The 20688-nt window shown below is 43.0% G+C and overlaps 1 protein-coding gene across 15 annotated transcripts in view; it reads left to right on the forward strand.

Moving 5' to 3' along the window:
* Positions 1 to 20688, forward strand: part of TANC1 (tetratricopeptide repeat, ankyrin repeat and coiled-coil containing 1) — a 218548-nt gene that overhangs the window by 125527 nt on the left and 72333 nt on the right. For 9 of the 15 annotated variants that reach the window (XM_019727214.3, XM_088794246.1, XM_088794245.1 and 6 more), the window contains 3 exons: positions 6846 to 6950; positions 17773 to 17903; positions 18946 to 19132. The exons of 1 other annotated variant lie outside the window; for it this stretch is intronic. In XM_019727214.3, coding sequence (XP_019582773.3) covers positions 6846 to 6950; positions 17773 to 17903; positions 18946 to 19132 — 423 coding nt within the window. The remainder of the gene's footprint in view (positions 1 to 6845; positions 6951 to 17772; positions 17904 to 18945; positions 19133 to 20688) is intronic. 5 more of the 15 variants (XM_074336795.2, XM_074336800.2, XM_074336830.2 and 2 more) reach the window with 3 other exon arrangements.

Below are 20688 nucleotides of genomic sequence, written 5' to 3' on the forward strand. Positions count from 1 at the left end.
AAAGGAGCGTGGCTCCATTTTGATGTACTGTCTTCCGACTAGATTTAAGCACCTCATGGTAATGGACGTTTGCATTCACACAGTGCCTTGTGCATTGTGTGAATGAATAAAGGCTGTCCACCCTTCTTAAAAAAACACACAAGTATTCGAAATAAGAAAATGGAGGCTTATCCAGAGTAGTGTCAGGTAACTTTTCTATATTTCATTCAAGATCAGCGGGTGACCTATTTTTTCCCCTCTTGTGGACCTTTTTTTCCCTTCCCTAGAATTACCATCTGAATTTCCCCAGACCTCACTTGCCTTTGGGTATGGATGAGGTCATGTTAGTAGTAATAACTCAGATTGCACTGACTTGCCGCCCTCCTCTCCTTTCACAAAGCCCCAGGCCCTCGTTAAGTGTTTCTGGAAATTTCTAGAAGTCCCTGAGGGGTATGTTACATGTGCTTATGACCTGGGAAGCCCTTGCTGCTGGGGCAGCGGATGCACTTCTCTCCTGGATCCTTGCCCCCCATCACCTCCCAGGACCCAGGCACATGGGTCAGGGGAGCCTACTGCTGCCTTTTGTTATTCCCTCGGGTACAACCATCTCCAGCAACCTTTTAAGGGTTTATTTACAGCTTGTCTCCTGCACCTCCTAGGAGAAATCCAAGTGATGGACAACATCTGGTGCTTGCAATTGCCCTTCCCTTGAGTTGAGGCATTCTGACGGGGTCCGTTCATCATCTGGTTCTATCTTCCGTCTCAGACAGGGCCTCTCACCCCTCACAGAAGGGTCGTGGGCGGTCCCACCCATTCATTCACCTGCTTCAGCTCAGCAAGGGACAGAGCAGCAGGGTGTCAGCCCAGGTCTGCGTGACAGAGTGCTCCTGTTAGGCCATGTTAGGCCACATTGTCTCCTTTCTCAGTCCCAAATTGTATGTCTCCTCCTTTCTCCCTCAATACTTTATTTTTGGGGTTCAGGAGAGACAGGGGTCCAACTTTGGAATCCTAGGTATCATGCTGTCTAAAAATCCAAGACTGTGATCTGATAGTTAACCACAGTTGACCATTTGGAAATGACTAATGATATTCGCTTTAGTAATAAAGCCCCCCCCACCCCAAATCCTCTTCCTCATCTCCTTTTCAGTTTTTTCTCATCTTGTGAACATTTCCCAATGTGAAATGAAAACCTAGACCAGATAAAATTGACAGGAACCTTTACTATGAAAGTTCAAGACGCTAAAAAATTTTCTAAAATGATGACGCAAAGTGCTACTTTTCATGGGCTCCAGATGTTGTGAAGAGATCTGCTTTAAATGCAATAAGTAGCCTCAGGTGTTCTGAGTTCCAAATAGTGTGTGTGTGTGTGTGTGTGTGTGTGTGTGTGTGTGTGTATAACTGAAACTTTTCAGAAATGAAAAGTAACCCCTGCCCTTCTCTCTTTCACTGCCTGGAGATAAAGCCCAGTTTAGTTTATTTCTGCCATCCCTTTTTGCAAAATATTCCTTATATGGCAGTTTCTAAGTAGCAAAATAGTCAGCTGTGTGATTAAAATGTCAAAAAGAGTAGGAAAACTGGCCGCTGGGAAAAGTGTGTTTGGGGGTTTACATGCAGGCACCAGCCTGGATGGGGAGAAGGCTGTGCCTCTGAGGCTGTGGAATGAAGTGATTAAGGGCCCATTGCCGCTCACTCCTGGACTGACCCAAGGACCTTCTGTGCAGTGAAAGGAGCTGGCAGGAGCGCTCTTCCTGCACACCGCGTAAATGGGCACCTCTGTAAAACCTCTTTGGGGCACATTTTGTGTTTCTCTTGAACTTATGAGCTCCTTAACTTGGAGAGCCCCCTCCCACAGTATCCTGTGACAGAGAATGGGGAGGAGGAGGCGGGGAGAGGGAAGAAGGAAGGGATGGGGATGAGGAAGAAGGAGAGGATGGGGACGCAGAGGTGCAATGAAGTGGATTTAACTTATGATCAAGAGCAATCCCCATTTCCCTTACACCCTGTAACTGGGAGTACTGGCACTCCAACCACAGCCCTGACCCTGCTGAGACCCTGAGAGGAGAAGGGTGGTCTTCCTTACAGGCCCGCCCTCTGTCCATTGCCCAGGAGTGAGGGAGGTGAGGTCGGGGTGACAGGGAAACATTGGCTTCTAGATGAGCAGATTTTCCAGCTAGTACCTGACAGTCTTTTCTTGCTTTTAAGAGCATCTTGCCTTACAACCTAACTAATATCTGGAATACCATGCTTACTGGATAATTATTATATAGTATTACATGCTGGTCAATTTGGGGAGATTAACCTGATAACACTTGGTTTATGTAAAAGGGGGGAATCATTTCACTTTAAGGTAGCTTGTGCTTGGGAATTTTGAGTATTACATTTTAAACAAAAAGATGGGTGGAAAAGTGCTGGTCAGTAGTTTCCCGTGAGTAAGAGAGTGTTGGGGAGATGGATGATTTAGTTTTGATCTACGTTGATCACTTAAGAAGGAATGTGGCCACTTCATTTAGAGGGAGTTTTTCCTTTCAGTGGCATAGAAATCATTGTCCTTGTGGTTTAATGGGTGACAGGTTAAGTGTAAGATCAGGGCCTCATGATTTCATAACTGGTGTGGCCTCCAGCTGTCCTCAGTCTACTCAGCGGACTACCTCACAGACCCTGAATGTCCCTTGTCATGGTAGCCCCTTATGTAGTGGATGCCATAGCTCTTCTCATTCTGCAGAGCATTCCTCGCCTTTTCTCTGATTCCTCAGAGTTCCTTTTATAACCTGTTGTGGGGTCTGTCTCTCAGGGTAGGGTCTTTCCTGAACTGTCTGATGATCCTAGTTTGTATGTAAGTATGAGGTGCTAAAACGCTGATTGAAACAGGTGAATGTCTTGAGCATGAACTTTGTGGTAACGTGGTTGGTCAGGGATCCGCCACTTGTTTGGAGTCACATCCCCAACCGTGATTATTTATAGGTCTTTCCTCTTGTTCAGTTTCCCCAGAGAAGAATCTTCTAGTCCCTTCCTGCCATGGCATCTCTCCTCCCATGGTGGGTAAGCTTACTGTCAGTGTTCTTACAGCTGAGTGGGAGGAGGCATCCATCGGCGACCCACCATTCTTCATGTAGAATTTCTCTCCATCCCAGTGTTTTAGTGTAACACTTAGGAGTTCAGTTCTTGAGTGTCCATGGTCTTGGCAGTCAGCCTTTCCAGAGAAAAACTCAGCCTCCAGGACACGGGAGGTTCTGGGAGAGGGGGGCCTTACTCTCCCTTAAATAGATTTTCAACCCATGATCCTGTATTTGGCCCCACCCGTGCCCCTGCCTTCAGAGGGTTCTCCTGTCTCTGAGACTGAGCCCTCCCCGGTGCTCACCTTTTCTCATTGGCTCCATCCACTGCTCCTCGGCAATCTATTTCCAACTTTCAGAAGTTTGGTTTCTTGCCTCTGGTGGTCTCCTTCCCCATTGGTCTCTCTCAAATCTCTTTACTGCAACTTTAATGGTGTTTGGAAAGGGAGTGAAGGCAAATGAGTGTTCATCTGCTCATGTTTAATGGAAAGTACACACAAATTCTCTAAAGAGCAATTGAGAGGGGGAAAGAGTAAAACCTCTATGGTTATAAATTCATCTTGTTTTATAGCATTTCAGGTTCAGCTCTTTGTGAAAAGCAATTTAAATAAAAGGATCATGTTGGAGAGCAGTTGTTTATATTCACCTCATAATATTTTAACTCCTAGTAAAAGTTAGGGGAGATCAGAGACAAGTAAGTATGAATAAAAGATTTGCTGACTATACAGCCGAGGTCCGTAGACGATTGGGTGGTGGAAGGTTCTACTGCCCTGGCCTTTTCTATAAATGCATGTTTAATCTGGATTTCCTCGTCTTACAAGTGCTGAGTGGTGGTTTAGTGTAGGTTTAGTTCAAATCTGCACAGACTGCAAAACTACTTGAATTCCTGCTTTGCTCTCTGTGGGCCATGATCAAATAGTTTAACTGATGGGAGCCTCAGTTTCCTGACCTAAAAATGGGGGGTAAATAGTGCTTTTCTCCCAAAGTCATTAGGATTGAATGAGTTAAAGTTTTTAAGTGCTTAGCCTTGTGTGACCGCTGAATACACGTTTTATTTACTTTGGTATATTCTAGGCCTCCTTTCGTATCTAGCCTCACTGTCCATTGTGGTAAGCCTACGTCTGCCCGCCTCCTGGGGCTCTGCTCTTCACACCCTCACTCCTCAGTGTTGAGTATTTCTTACAGCTAGTGGTCAGCCTCTGAACAGAACACAGTTCAGACAATTAAATGGGTGGGCATGGATGGTTTCTGAAGGCACTGTGGGACATTGGGTTTCGACGTTCTAACCATTCATGATAACCGTTGTCCATCCATGTGAAAGAATCCACATTTTAAGAGAGTACTTACTATTAGAGAATATTTTTGAAGGCTGTATGGGGTAGGTAGATTGGGAGCCTGGAAGTAGATCTCTTTAGATCTGCCGTTACTATACCCTGAAGAGAAGGTGAGCAGAAACTCATAGGTATCTCTTGAGCAGTGGCATGGTTGCTGGTTGGGGCAATTGGAATCATGGAACAATAATAATAAAAGGCAGTGTCTCCCTTAAGTCCTTTAAATGGGAGAGAGCAGATGATGAGAGAGAAATATGTCCGTGATCTCTTTTACCATGAGGAATAGGTCCCAAACAAAATGTATATGTAGAAAGGCTCTTGTATTTGTCCTTCCATGTCTGCCTACCCTGTTTGGGCCCTTCCTCCTAGTTTCTGGCTTCCCCACAACAGATATCTTAGCTTCCCCTCTCCCCCCCGTCTTTCCTTCCATGCATATTTCTATGTTTTAGATAAAATCTGAATTGCACTTTGTATTCTGCTGTATGGCCTACATCTTCCACTTATATTGTGATCATATTCTTCCTCTTCCCTCATTACCAGTTCATTTTAACCTTTAAAAAACTCCCTTTCTGACAGGGTTACATAAATAATGAAGACAGCCATATGATTAAATACTACATTAGCCACTTAAAAACCCTGGTTTCTAAAGTTTGAAATAATATTCCTTGTTGTTAAGTACTGTAAGCTTCTTTGGTGATGTAGTTTAGTTTAAGCTGTAGCACATTATAGCCGACTGGGAATTGGATTATTTTATGGTAATATAGATGCTTTTGCAGGAAACCTTTAGATGGCAGCATCTCTCACCATAAGCCACATTCTGAACAGAATTTCTCAGATGTATAAGATGTTTGACACAGAAGGATGCTCAGAATTCACCTGACTCATCCCTTCAGTGTATGGGAAGGAGCTGAGGCCCCAAGAGGGTCATGGCTGAGGCTCGGGGCTGAGCCAGCGGGCAAGCTCTGGATGCCTGTCTGGCCCTCTTCCCACCACCCTTTCTCTTGCTGATGTGAAATGTTCCCTAATTCTGTGGCCTTGTTAAAAGCACACTTTCAGTATGAGGCAACAAGGGAAAATGAGAGTCCAGTGGGTGATTTTGGACCAAATGGAATGTGATGTTTGAAAGGAACGGACAGAATAGGCAGTCTTTTTTATTATTTGTTTTGTAAGCAGTTTTGTTTAGATATAATTCTCAGAGCATACAGTTCATTCATTTGAAGTGTACACTACAGCAATTTTTAGCATATTCACAAGGTTATGCAACCATCACCACAGCCTAATTTTAGAACATTTTTATCACCCCCAGAAGAAGTCTCATACCACCCCTTGGCCCTCACCCCACAAGCCAACATATCTCCCAGCCCCTGACAACCATTCATACTTTGTTTCTATAAATTCTCCTATTCTGGATATTCCATATGAATATGATCATATAATATGTGGCCTTTGGGAACAAGCTTCTTTCACTTAGCATAATGCTTTCAGGTTTCACCCATGGTGCAGCGTGAATCCGTACTTCAGTCCCTTTTATTGCCCAATAATATTCCGTGGTATGGATGCATCACATTTAGTTGTCAGCAGTTGATGGACATTTGGCTGCAATGAATAATGCCACACTATGAGCATTTCTGCGCAAATTTTTGTGTGAACATATCCTCACATAGAAGTGGAATTGCTGAGCTATGTGATAGCTATGTTGACCTTTTGAGGAACTGTCACACATGTTTTCCAGAGTGGCTGCCCCTGTACATGGCACTAGCAACGTGTGAGGGTTCCCTTCAGTCTTACTAAAAATTCCAAAGTTTCTGATAAGTTGGGGTTGAGGGAGAGGTGAGGGATAGGACTCTGTGGCTCCCTTGTGTCCCTGAATCACGTGCCGGATTGGCTGCTGTGCCTTTTTGAAGGCAGCTGTGTCAGCTGCCAAGAAAGCAATCATCTTCTCTGCCCCACACAATTGCCATGCGTCACCAGTCTGATAAAATGCCTGTGTTCTACGGCTGCTCAGAGTGTGCTGATAGCACAGACTGGCTGTTTGTAATCCTCGCTTTCTGACTTTGGAGATACCAAGCAACCCAGTCGTCTTTGCCCCAGTTAGAGAAAAATTCCAAATAAAAACCCCTTCGCCATAAGCCATCCAGGTTTGAACATGTCAAAATCACTTACTTGACATACACCAAAGACAGCTGTGGAGACTTCACAGCAAAAGAGCAGCTTTTGTTTTTGTTACGAGTTTACATTCTCGAAACTGAGCTTACCCGTTTCTTCTTTGGCAGCTCAGACTGGACATTCCCATGTCTGTACTGAAATGACTGAGCATGTGTACCAGTGTGTGTGTGTGTGTGTGTGTGTGTTGAAGAGAGGGAAAAAGGGCTGGCTTTCCGTTTAGGCATATTTGGGTCTTGGTAAGGACACACACTGTACATTCTCAAGCTTTGTTTGCATCTGGAAAAAATTAGCCACACTCAGATCTTTCCCACTGCAGGTCCCGTCAGGAAGCCCAAGTATGTGGAAAGCCCCAGAGTGCCTGGAGACGCAGTTATAATCCCTTTCAGAGAAGTGTCCAAGCCAACAGAGTCTAATGAGAATGGTAAGAATATGTTTTCAATGATTTTCCCCCCTAAAGATTTTAACTAATGACACTTCATTTCTGAGTGAAACTTGAGATGCCTCTTGCAGGAATGCTTTGCAAAACTGAATGTGTTCGGGAAGTATTTTTCCTCGGGCAGTTAGAGAGCTATTCAACTAACATAAATTCTTGGAATTACATATACAGTGTAGGAATAATTGAGTGGGTGCATATGCATTGTTTAAGGGTTGACTCTTATTTCCTCTCGATTTTGACCTCCCTGGGCTTGGGGGGGTATGAAAAACCAACCAGTAGACTGCTTCCAAGACTTTGTGTTGTTGTTATTGTTGTTGTTGTTATTTTATACTCCATCATTTTAGAACATTCAACAATGAGCTTTGGCTGAAAAGCTGAAACTTTAGCTGGATGAAGCTTATAATAACTAGCTTTTTAAAAAACCATTTGGGAGCCTTTGAAAGCTTCTTATTTAACATCTAAAATTTTTCTTTGGGGCATATTGAAGTGGGGCAAAAAAAAAAACACAATCCAAATTGATTGAAACCTTTTCATGAAGACATTTGATATTTTGCCTTTTTCCCCCTATATCTGGAAATATGTGTAATAGACATTAAAACGTATAGCATTTCATGGATGTATTAATAATTCTCTATTTTTAAAAAAAATCAATTTAAGAATTCACCTGTCCCTTTCTTGGGGTGAGGGGTCCCCCAACTCATAACTCTGTGATCCTTAATTCGTGTTTTGAACTTACATCCTATTTTCCTAAAGAAACATGTGGTGAGGAACGCAGACCTAGGTAGGGAAGCCTAGTGTACCCTCAGCGTGGACACAAGCTTACGTAGGAATGCTGAAAGACGCCTTAGGAAAACTCATCCATATTTGCATGTTGACATCCCTGGCACTCTCCTCTCCCGAGTTGTGGGGTTGGGAGTACAGCTTCTTTGTGTTCTAACCACCAAGTGTGCGCTGTGTTTCTGCTGATGTATGGTGGGGAGTGGGTATGAAATGGGACCTGGTAGGGAAATGGAGTAGGTGGTGAGGGTGAAAATAAAGCTAAAAATGAGCTGAGAAAGGAGGGCTTGGCAGATGCAAGTCAGGAAGAGGGGTTTGGGGTGGGTGGGGGATGGGATGAAGCAGGAGCTGGGCATCTGGTACAGGGAAGAGGTGCTGTTGCTTATGTCTTGGCATGAGAAACTCCACCCCTTTCCTCCTGTCCAGGCACCCAGTTGTCAGGTTTAGATAAGAGGCTCACATTAGGATTTGTGCGGAGGACGGGTGGACTGCCGTGGGTGAAGAGTTGAGAGTCCACAGTGGTGTTTGGTGAGGACGGCCGTCCTGCAAACGCGAGGGCTTTCTTGATTGTGACTTCCCATGTGCAAGGTGTTTGTATGTCGATCTGTTCTCTCATTTGTATTCTGGGTGTCGAAAGGAAAGTAAAATCCTGTTCCTCTGAAGTGAATATCAGTAATCAAATGTATGGGCTGTTTGCCCATTTCAGAATAAGTCTGCCACCTCTTACCCTTATCCACCCCACCCCAAAAGCTTTGTAGTCCTGGGGGGTTATGTCCCTGGCATTTTGGCTGGCTTAGACCCCCCCTTATATAACCTCTTCCTCCCTGGAGGGGCGTATCGTTGAGGTCCTGTTTAGAGTTTGTGACTCCCCCTAGAGTGCGAATGGGGAAGAAATTTAGAATTTTTATTGGGCAAAGAAAAGAGGTGATAAATAGTTCCCACTTTCAACTTTCCTCCCCTTACCCCAGGCGGAATTGGCTGTCTTTCCTGGGGTGAGGACACAGTCTTATGCTTGGCTGCCAGCTGAGCTAAATTCAAGCATAATGATTGATGTTGCTGATGTAACCTGCAATTCACATACACACTCGCTTCTGAGACCTGAGCTCTTAGATAGGGCATCATTGTCTCCATGAGGATTGAAATTGTGACATACCTGGGCTGCAAATACCCACGAGAAGTTTCTAGAAGTTTTGCCTAGATTTAAGAAATAGAGTACATTTTCCCCTTTTTGGGTCTGGGAAAGGGGCGTAGTTCATGTTTGTGGGCACACAGTCACGTGTGAAGAGCCATGATGTTGGTGAAAGCCCCAGCAGAGTTATCTGATGAGGAGGAGATTGCCCAACAAAACTCAACGTGGTAATTAGTAAAGGATGGTGTCTGTTGTAATTCCCATGAGCTCCTTTAAATTCCAATGGGGTTAATTAAGTTTGCCATATTAAAGTGGAAATTTTATGTCCAGGTCATTGAACCTAGAGGAAAGGCTGGGACGAACTAAAACTAATTGAGTTTTTAACCCCAGCATGCACAGCTGCACGATGGACAAACCCTAACTCCCGGAGTTTCATATCAGCATCATCAATTAAGTTTTCATTTAAAATTTGGGCTTATGCTTTCTGTATTTCCTTTGAGCATTTTTTTAAATCTCTAAGATGCTTTTCTGGGTGCTATCAACAATAGCATTTCAGTACTCACCAGACTAACAAACTATTGAAAACAGCTCCTCATGAAGTGCTTTTGAATTTTCACATAGAGTCATGAAATATCAAGCTATTCCTAAATCTTTGTAATACCCTTCAAAGACTAAGCTGTTTTACTCTGTGGTCTTGTAGCTCCATAAATTCTTGATTCTTAGCTCACTGTTTAATTTTAAATCAAAACCAATGAGCACTCTGAATTTGTTCATTAATTTATAAGTAACTGTGTTTATATGTAATTTGCATATTTTAACCATCTGGGAAGAGGGTTATATGGGCAGATGAATATTTTTAATGTAAGCAAAGAACCTGTTAAAGTTTGCTTTAATCTGGATACACCTTTAGGAAAAGACATTCTACTTTATTCAGTGTTTTAAAATATTTTTGAAAAACAGCATCTCCTACTCTGGAAAAAAAGAGTGACTTAATGAGGTACTCAAATAAATTACAGTCCCCTCTTTCCTGTCAAATGGTCCTAAGAAGCTGTGTCACATAGAATAAGTTCTTCACAAATAAGCTTCCTATTGCTAAGCCATCATATTGTTTAGGGGGGAAATGTCATTTACCCACAAAATAATACCTCTGCCTTGCAGGAAAATACAAAAACAGATAAATTAGAGAAGAATACTAAATTATAATAGGATTTGCAGCTGTGTTTCTTTGCATTAGGGGCAGCCATAATCTATTTAGGTTTGCTTCAATCTATCATTAACTACTTGAGCAAGCTGTGATGGGGAGGGGTGAGAAAGTTTTAGTCTTATGAGTCATTGCTAAGTGAATATCAATCGCGGAATATGATGAAACATTTTTTTCTGGCAATCTGGCTAGCAAGTAAAACTAACACATATGAAACAGCAGAATAATGAAACACAAAACTCTCTTATTGGGAGGAGGAGATATATGTTTAAGTATGCCTTATGTTTTTGGCTACTGTTTCAGACATCTTTTCAGAAAGATGTAGAGAATGAAAAAGATATAAAGAATAATGGTACTTGTCTACCCCCTACTCAGTTTAGGAAATAAAACATAACTATATTTTCCTGTGGTTTACATTCCTCTTCCTTTCCTGTTAGGTAACCTTGCTCCTGCTATTTAATTTTCAGCTTCTTAGAATAGTGATGCACTATTTGACCAATGGTTGAATAAGGTTTTAGTTAAATGAAAGTGCATACCTGGTATGTGTGTGGTGGAAAGACTAGAGATAGAGTATCCATTCATCCTGCATTTTCTTGAATAAATATTAATTGCATTCTTATGCTGTGAAAAGCCCTATGTTGGATGCTATTTGAGATGGGTTAGCAAGCATAGGTCTTTTCTTCACAGAGGCTTAGAGTCTGGTTGGGGATTAAAGGCCTGTATACAGAGTGACTAGAAAACGAGGCAGTTTTGTTGGCTAATCCAAGCTGGGTCAGGAATCGGGTACAGATGGAGGTGCTGAGCCAGAAAAGACTTAATTGGACCAATGGCTTAAGATTTACCTGACAACGATGCACAGGATGGAGTGAGGCAGGAAGTAGAGTAGGATCAAGGAAAAAGGCTAGAACATGATTTCAGTAGTTAAGTGACAGAATAAGATCTCAAATTAGAACAGGATTGGGAAAGCAGAGGTGATGAATGGGCAGACTCTTGAGGGATGGCAAGGATCTGGAGCTGTTAATGACAAAGATGATGACCTCAAGGCTTTGAGAATACATTAAGAGGTCATTGGAGGAGCGGGAACTGTCCATTTTCGTTTGAGTTCAGTTTCAGGCATGTTGAGTTTGAGATGCTGGTGGATCATCTAGGCAACAGTGTCCAATAAACAGTTGGAAAATCACACTGGGACTCAAGAAAGAGCTCAGGATATCGACCAGGCAACCATTTGCTGAGCGGGAACATGATGAGACTCAGTGTCTTAGACTAGGGACAAGGTCACTGAGAGAAAAGAACTGCAAAGCTTTGGTATTTTATTCATGAGCTATGAATAAGGTCGAAGAAGCACCAGTGAAGCAGTAGGAAGAGAACCGACAAGACCATGCAATATCCCGGAACCATGGATTTTTCCCTGTGTGTCTTTTATGACAGTTGCCACTTTCCCCCTTTCAGGACAGAGTATTTGCAAGGTCAAAGTCCACAGGAATATCAGAAGAGGGAATAGACTATTTTTTTAAAAAAAACACGCACCCAAATTCCTGTGCCTAACAGGGCAGTTTCAGGAGAGTTCAGGGTGAATGAGTTTAAGTTGTAGGTAGGCGATAAGGAAACGGAATTGTTGAAGATGGATCCCTTTTTACCCCAAGTTGCTGGGAAGGGAAGGGAAGATAAGAGATCAGTCACTAGGGTGAGGAGTGTGTAAGACTGTGGCTTCTTCATTTGTTTTTAAGAAAAGATAATTTAATACAAGTGGACACTTAAAGCAGAGGTTCTCAAAGTGTGGGCTGTGGACATCTAGACATCCTCAAGTCACTGTCAGGGGTCCATGAGATCAAAGCTCTGTTCGTAATAACACTAAGAAGGTATTTCTATTTCTCTTGCATTGACATTTGCACTGATGGTGTAAAAGCAGTCATTGGTAAAACTTCTGATGCCCCAGCACACACAAAGGTAGGGGTACCTGCTATTTTCGGGTCACACGTGGTATTTTTCACCACCACTGACTTGCACCAAAAATAATAATTCACTGAAGTATGTCCTTGACAAAGCACTGAAAATAATGAATGCTTTAAAAATCTTTACCCTTGAGTACTCATCTTTTTAATATTCTGTGTTGAGGAAATGGGAAGTCCACAAAAGCACTTCTGCATTATGCTGAAAGATGATGGTTGTCTGCAGGAAAAGCACTTGTGTGGTGGTTTACATTGCATTCTGAGCTAGCCATTTTTTTTTAATGGAATATCATTTTTACTTGTAAGAATTACTGACAAGCCACAGTTATTTTGGAATTGGGTATTTGACACAAATTTTCTCAAACAGGAACAAAAGGAACATGTCGCTTCAATTAAAAGAAAAAAAAAAAAACCTGACAAGATTAGTTGCCAATGATGAAATTTGACCTTTCAAGTGAAAATTAGATTTTTGGGAATTTGCATCTGTCACATTGAGCTTGATGGCTTCCCAGGACTTTTTAATTGAGATCTGTGGTGATATTAATGAATGTGATATTTTGGTATTGTATAATAGAATGTGTCAACATTTGCAAGATCTACAAGACCAGTACTTTTGAAACGACCCAAAGCATGATGTTACAAAATCTTGCATGGGTAAAAATCCATTTGAAGTATAAAATAGACCATTGGATTTTACTATAACAGAGTACAAAAAGTTCATTAATATGGATTCAGAGTCCAACATTGGAACTAACCTTTAAAAAATAGCTACTTGTCAAGTTTTGGTGCAGTATCAAAGATTATCTGTAATTAACTGAAAAGGTTCCTTTCTTTCCCAGCTATTAATACATATCTGTCTGAGGCCACAATTCTTGACACACTGCAACCAAAAAAAACATACCATAGTAGATTGAATGCAGAAAGAGACATGAGAACCCACTGTCTTCTATTAAATCAAACATTAAAAAGAGATTTACAAGAATGTAAAACAATGCCCTTCTTAACTTTTAAAATTGAAAATATAGATGTTTTTTATTTAAAATGTTATTTAACATGTATAAGTTTTATTAACTTAAAACGTATTAACATACATTTTTAAATTCCTATTTTTAATTTCTAACATGATAAGTATCAACAGACATAACCCACATAAGTGAAAGCTCTTTGGAGTCCGCAATTTTTAAGACTGAAGCCTGAGACCAAAAAGTTTGAGAACCACTGCCTTAACGTAATGAAAAGAAGAGAGGGAGAAAAATAAAAACATGAGAAAATTAACCCAGAATCTCTAGACTTGAAGGGATGAGGACTTAGAGATAAGTGGCCGTATTACTGAAGAGAAAAAGGCTAACTCAGGACACATTTTGAAAGAAGAAATGGTAAGATTTGTTGACAATTTCAGTACGAACTGAATGAGATGAAAAGCTTAAAAATGACTTGTATGTTAACTTCGTTTTTGTATTACCGACTAGAAATCAATTATTGACAGAACCAGAGCAGGTTCATAGGTAGATGTTCCTCTGTAAATACTATTTTTGGAGATCCGAGGAGGAGAGTATGGTGATGGCTTAGGAGGAGGAACAGCCAGAAAGAAACAGGAAAATGCTTATAAACAAGAAGTTAGGCAAGCAGCAGGCCATGGACAGGTAGAGGCAGAGAAAGGGATTTAATATTAGTCAAGGCCACGTCTCGCTTAACAAACTTGATTCAGAAGTACTGTCTTGGAAACTGCCATTACGTCCAGTTATCAAGGTCACATAGCTAGCAAATGACCAGACGTTGTGTACAGTGCCCAGTGCTCTGTAGAGTTTGAAGAGGATGAGAGTGAAGACAAGGCTTCTCGTGATGGAATAACCATTGGTTCTCTCCAGGGACAGCCATGGTTTTAATGGAGTCCGGTTTTAAGAGGAGGGAATGATTAGATGGGACAGGAAAGCAGTGTGTGCCAAGTTGTAATAGTTTGATAACCGGTAAAGGGAGGGACTTTGTTGTCTTGAAGGAATAGTAAATTCAGAAAGTTATTGAAGGCAGAAAAATTATAAACAGAAAACTATTTCTTTTAGGTAAGAGAAACAGAAACATATTGAATATAGATTGAATCCATGAAACCAGTGGGGGGGAAAAATGGGCTCTTGTTGTTAAAGTTGGTGAAAATAATGACCAACTTTGATATAGCATCTTACCTCAAAGGTGTGTGGCTTATAAGGTGTTTTCCACATTTTTTTGAGCCTCACAACCTATAAGAAGTGGATTATGGCCACTTTCCTAATGAGGACAGAAAGTCATACATAGGTAGAGGGCAGAGGAAAGGGTCCAGAAATAGAGTTAGCGTGCACAAGTCCTTTGTTCTGTCGGGAGGGGTGAGGGGATGATTATAAAGGGCACAAATAGGAATGAAGTAGGATGATGGTAACTGGGGAGCTGCTCAGTGTATGGGCTGCATCCGAATGTGCATGCCCCAAACATGGCCCAACAGGTGTGAAGAGCTCAAAAAGGGAGAGACGGGAAGTGACCAAGAAATTCCCTTTGCCTTTCTCCAGTGGTTATTCCACAATGGTGTGATATGCATGATTCCTTGAAAAGTTATTGGGAGGAATATCACTCTCCATGTGCCTAATGGATTCCTAGGGAGTGAAGCCATTACTCTCTCCACTCCGAATACAGCCATCATAAATTCTTTGGATATTTAAATCCGTGGGATGTGAAGTTGTTACTAAAAGATGAGGTCTTTCTCTCCAGCCCTTATCCCGCTGGTATTGGGTAGGGTACACCCATTATTAACGAGTTATTTAATATTAACTACACAAATGAGAATAGAATCTCCCTTTAAGGTGTCCCAATGGATTATTGGTTTGGCGGTCATTGTGGAGTAAGAATTCGCTTAAAGAAAATCCTATCTGACTGTTGAAATCTCAATATTCGTGATCAACTATGGAAGTAGAAATCCATTTCCATTTCCCAGTCAAGTGTATCAGGGTGAGTTCCCAGGCTCCTCATCTCTTCTAAACTGTCAGTGTCACACTTCACCGAGGTGTCCTTCTGCCAGAATGAAAAGTTCAGTGAGAGAAGGTTCTCTGCGTTAGGGAGGGAAAGATGCAGACGTCTTGACATGGGTTAAGGAATTCAGACTGAAGGGGGCTTTTGAGGGGAAGGTCACTAGGATGACATTTGAGAAGAGAGAATAATACGAAAAGACAGTTGGAACTTAATGGACGAAATAAAATTACAGTGGCTTCATGGATGCATAAACGGAAATAAAGAATGTCTGTTCGTTCATCCTGAACCTCAGTAGGGTTTTGGAACTTTGGTAGCAGCAAAGTCCAGGCTGCACAGTTAAGAGAACAAGTTAATCATGAATTTGGGAGTCTCATGTCAATTCAGACATTCAACCTGGAGTCGCCACTGCTCACCAACTTATTTGAGTTGGGGACGGGGTTGGGTTGGATGACTAGTTGTCTGTGTGTGTGTGTGTGTGTGTGTGTGTGTGTGTTTAAAACCTTGACAATCTGGAGTGTCTGTCATCAGATGCAGTTGGAGGCAGCAGTGACTCTGCCGGGCATCCCCACCCCCTGTAGCACCTACACACGACACAGGGTCTTGGAGCAAACCCCAAGTGAGCCACAAGCTATGGCCTTGTTTGTCTTCAGGGTAAATTTTGTGACAGCCAAACTTGTGCAGCTGCTCTTTCTGCTTCCACCGCAGCTGCCAACTGGGAGTAGTTTCTGGCTGTTTCCCCAGAGTGTTTCAGGTTGAACTAGAAGCTAGACATTCTGGGGCACAGTCACAACTGGGTAGCAGTGTAGAGATTGTTTTGGAAGGAAAGAGGGGCGTGGAGTAAAGAGATTGCTGAGTTCTGCCCCCTCACCCACGTCCTCCCCTTTCATCTGCATCCTGTTCTCTCCCTCTGGTCCAGCTGCCATCGAAGATAAAGCGGCTGCTGTGCCTGAGCCTTGGGGCGAGGGAGGCGGTTCTGTTCTGAAGTGGTTCAGCCCTTGGGTGTGCCTGGGTTGTGTCGATCTGGTTTGGTTCCTGCCTTCCTTACCCATATGCCCATGTACCTTGAGAAACAAAATGCGGTTGGAGATCTGTGGTGGGAAGGAATCTTCTGTAGAGTGGCTCTGAGGGTGTGGTTGATCCACCCTGGGGTGGCTCCCTTATCCCTGTTGGTTTGAAGCCACTGCCCCTTCATGTTATGAGTTTAACTCAAGTGATCCAGAAACGTCAGGGCTCGCTCAACCCAGACAATCAGGCCTTGGTTATTTCACGCCTACAGTTTTCTGGAGCAACTAAAAAATATCCACACTGGTGAACAGCTCTTCTTCCCACCCCAAACATTGGGAGCTTTTGAGAACAAGCAAGGGGTAGGGTGCTTTTCCTTCCTTGAAGATACAGCTGCCTCGTTTTCCTTGTAGCTGCCATCTTGGGAGTATGACTCAGCAAAGCTGATGTGTGAATGAGAGTCACACAGATGGTCTGCTCTGCACTGCTTATTTTGATTTTTGTGGTTCCTTACAAAAAGGCAAAGTTAGCATTGAGCTTTGGTGGTGATTGTGTAGCTCAGAGGTAACATTGCTATTTTTGTTGGTCTTTCCTCATTGTATTTTTCTAAGACCAGTATCTATTATCTGCAGATTTACAAATGTAGGGAAAATTTGTTCATGAATGAATGGATCTAGGTACCTAGACAATTGAACAAAAAAAAGAACAAAACATTAACATGAGTGACTATGTTACAGGTTGCGTATTGTTCTTACGTTCTAACTTCTGGAAGCACCATTTGTCTTACAATTTATTTCATTCCCTGATGGATGCTGATTGTAAAATGTAAGATAGGTGTTAGAATAATGTGAATATCGTTTTTTCAACCATAGTTAAGTACGTACCCTTAGGCTTTTGCATACAAGGTTAACCTGCAGTTCAACGTTTAAATCAAGTCCAACAGTGAAGTTCTCTTCAGTGCAACAAGCCAGATGACCAGCCATAGAGAGACCAGAGAAAGGAAGGGCTTCCAAGCATGCCTGTGACCTTCAGGTAAAAGGTGCTTCCAGCATTCCAGGGGAGTACACTAAGAACACAGCCCGATTTGTCCACACCTCCGAATGGACAACACGGTATATTTATTCCTGGGTCCTGTCTCTTAGGATACATTTCACTGGGATTTAAAAATCATTTCAATGTGGGCTCCTGATGATTGGCCCTTGAGTTGGAATCCTGGTTGTCTTTCATTGCCCTGGAGTATGCAGAACACGTTTCCACCAAAGTAGTCATGCCCCTGTCTGTGTAATGAGAGCTTACATTTCAGTTTTGCCCCAACATCTAAGGAGCCTGGGCCTCTGTCAGCATGCCTCTTGGGTTTTAGTTGATTTCAGCCTCTTGTGGGCATTGGCCACACTGCACTTGTTAAGAGGACGATGCAGGGTAGGGCAGGCCTTTTGCTACTTTTGCTGTCTGAAGTACCCGTTTTTCACATGACAGGGACATAGGACTCACTGTCAGATAGTGACACCGTGCTCTTCTGATTCAGGTCAAGTATTTCACCCTTTGCGTTGGGACTTTCTCTTTTACTAGTTTCCTAACCTGTCACAGCCTCTTAATTAGAATGTATTGCTAGAGGACAGGCAGCAGTGTCAAACTTTGCGCATTTTATAAAAATACACGAAAGCACCAGACAAGCAGCTGTGGTGCCAACTCCTCCAGATGCGATACTGAAACTCCCCAAAGGAGCATCTTCATTGTTTTCTTTCTTTGTTCCAGAAGCAAAGGCCGATAATGAACCGAGCTGTTCGCCGGCAGCTCAAGAACTGTTGACAAGGCTGGGATTTTTACTGGGAGAAGGGATCCCAAGTGCCACACACATAACCATTGAAGGAAAAAATGAAACCATGGTAATGCCCGAGGACAACTCTGCATTTCGTACCTGCTCAGAGGATGAACCAAGGGATAAACATCTTATCGTCCACCCCTCCTTGGGAGGGAAAGCCATTGTTCATTCCGGCAAATGAGTTTGGGCTGTTGTGTATTGACACTTATTCCAATTGTTGTGGGTTTTTGCAGTGGGGAGGTGGAGAGAAGCAGGAGGACGCAGAACTTAAGAAAGTGTCCACATTAACCTTCCGGGCACCACCCGGAGAGAAGTGGTTAAATGAATCAAAGTGGCTGAGAGAATTCCTTAGTAATAATACTACTTTTATCTTTATAGCACCATTCTTCTCATCTGGCTGCTTTGGTATATGCTTTCCTGTGCTTTTTCAGCGGTTGAGATTTTGGAGGGTCAGTGGGGTGAGGAAAAGATTTATAGGAGATGAGGCAGAGACAAAATGAGATGAGATCAAATGGTTCATCTGCCAGAGAGCAGTCCTCATCCTAGGGAACAGCAGCCTGCCACTTGGAGATGAGATGTCCGTTTGAATAGCAATGAGGGGCCAGAGCTTCGTCCCCCTGCAGGGGTCTCTGCAAGGGTGTCATGCCTCGATTGAGATTGCAGTGACCACCAGCCTCCTTCCCCTGATCCCAGAGCCCATAAATCTTCAGCAAATGAATCAGGTTGCAGCGCGTGTGAAACATTACAAAAACAGAGTCCCCAGATTTTCCGTACAGAGGTCAAAGAACCCATTTGTCTTCTGCAGACTTGAAATGAAAGGAAGTCGGCCTGCTTGCCATTTCTGTGTTACAAATGTGCGTTCCTACTAAATTATTTCTAAGACTGCCCTTTTCCATAAAAAAAGAAAAATCACCAGGGAGGGAAACAGAACAAGGGCGTTTCTCCTTTAAAATTTGGGAGCCCATATAGGTATGAAGCTCCAGAGCGTTAAAAACTGTTTTCGGCTTTCCTGTTTTCCGTTTGATTGTTCTAGCCTCAAAAACAAAAGAATGTGCAGAAGCGTCCGGTGTGAGCCCTGCTAATGCCTCCTTCCGTTCGTCTTACAGTGCACAGCTCTGAGCCAAGGTATCAGTCCTTGCTCCACACTAACAAGCAGCACCGCATCTCCTAGCACCGATAGCCCGTGCTCAACCTTGAATAGCTGTGTCAGCAAGACGGCAGCCAACAAAAGTCCCTGTGAGACCGTTAGCAGCCCTAGTTCCACCCTGGAAAGCAAGGACAGTGGAATTATAGGTAAGAAGCACACTGCTCGGTAATGTAATGGCTCAGTGCACGTCAGCCAGAGTGTTCATTCACCGGGCACTTCTTAAGAGGGTTTAGCGTGGTCTGTGAAGGTCGGTCCACCAGCGCCCGCCCTGTGCTTTGCAGACAGCACCGCCTGTGTGCACAGCCGAGAGAAGGAAGCATCATCGGCTTTTACACTCCTCAGTGTCTGTTTTATAACACTAGACTCATTTGGTTAAAAAATTTCCAGATCAGATCTGGCCGGTGACATTACAAATGTTACGAAATGGCCCCCTCAACAATGAATTGCATTTATTGGGGATCGGGTCCCACCAAGACACATAACAGGGCAGTGAAATCCCTGTAATATTGTCAAGTCTTCCCAGCCCAATCTCAAGGTCACTTACGTCCACGTTTATTTTCAGGTGTTCGTTCTTCAGTTTCTTATGATGGGATCTGACTACGGTTTTGAGGCCAGGATTTTCTAAGGATGCCCACTCTGTGCCTCCCTCACCCACACAGTCGGGGTGGTTGTCCTGAATTGAGGGTCAGGAGACACAGATTCTACTCCTGATTCTTAGGCTGCTTAGCGAGCTGACTGGAGCAACCTTTAACTGAGTCCTCTGCACACTTCTTTCCTCTGTAAAATGAAGGATCCTGATTAGTTCAGTAGCTCCTAGTCCTGGGTGCACATTAGACCGATCCAGGGAATTTCAGAGCCCTTATTTTTATATCCCATTCCAGACAGACTGCATTGACGTTTCTGCAGGTGGGCCTGGGTGTCTGTGTGTCTCAGGTCTCCAGCTTGGCGCCTTTCAGATAACAGACATGTGGGATCCCTGGACAGGTTGTTCGGGGTCTCCTCTGCTGAGATCACACTGCTGTCTAACATCGGCGGCGCCCTGCTGAACATTCCAAATCCTTCCTTTTTGCTGAGTTATGCACATGTCCTTGAAGGATATTTTACATTTTATTACAGACTGCACCCCACTTCCTTCCACATTAATAGGAATCAAATGGAATGACATTTGAGCTCCTTATTTTCTTCAGTGACCTGCAGTTTCTTCCAAGTACTTGGCAAAACTAGGTTGCAGGTTCACCGAGTTTGTATTTTGGAGATTGTCCCAGGAGATCTGTGTGATCCCTGGGACTGGATTGTGGGCATCCTGACGCCGACCTCACCGTCACGTTGTGAGAGACCCTCAGTGTAAGGAAGGTGGCCTCTTTCCTCAGTTCTCACTTGATCAGGCTTTGCTGGGTTTTTGTTTCGTTAATTGCTTTATTGAGATACAATTCACATATCATATTGTATTCACCCATTTAAACCATTGCACCATTTTTGGTACATTCACAGTTGTACAACCATCACCACAATCTGATTTCAGAACGTTTTCATCACCCCCAAAAGAAACCCTGTGTCTATTAGAAGTCATACACCATTTCCCCGCTCACCTCCAGCCCTGCTTGATCTACTTTCTGTCTCTATAGATTCACTGATGTGGGACATTTCATATAAATGGTAGGTTGAAGTTTCGGTGGCAAATTTAAATTCTCCTCACTCAGCT

This window comes from Rhinolophus sinicus, chromosome 17, assembly GCF_057876585.1.
Source record: "Rhinolophus sinicus isolate RSI-liver-muscle chromosome 17, RSI-T2T, whole genome shotgun sequence".
In the NCBI taxonomy this organism is placed as follows: Eukaryota; Metazoa; Chordata; class Mammalia; order Chiroptera; family Rhinolophidae; genus Rhinolophus; species Rhinolophus sinicus.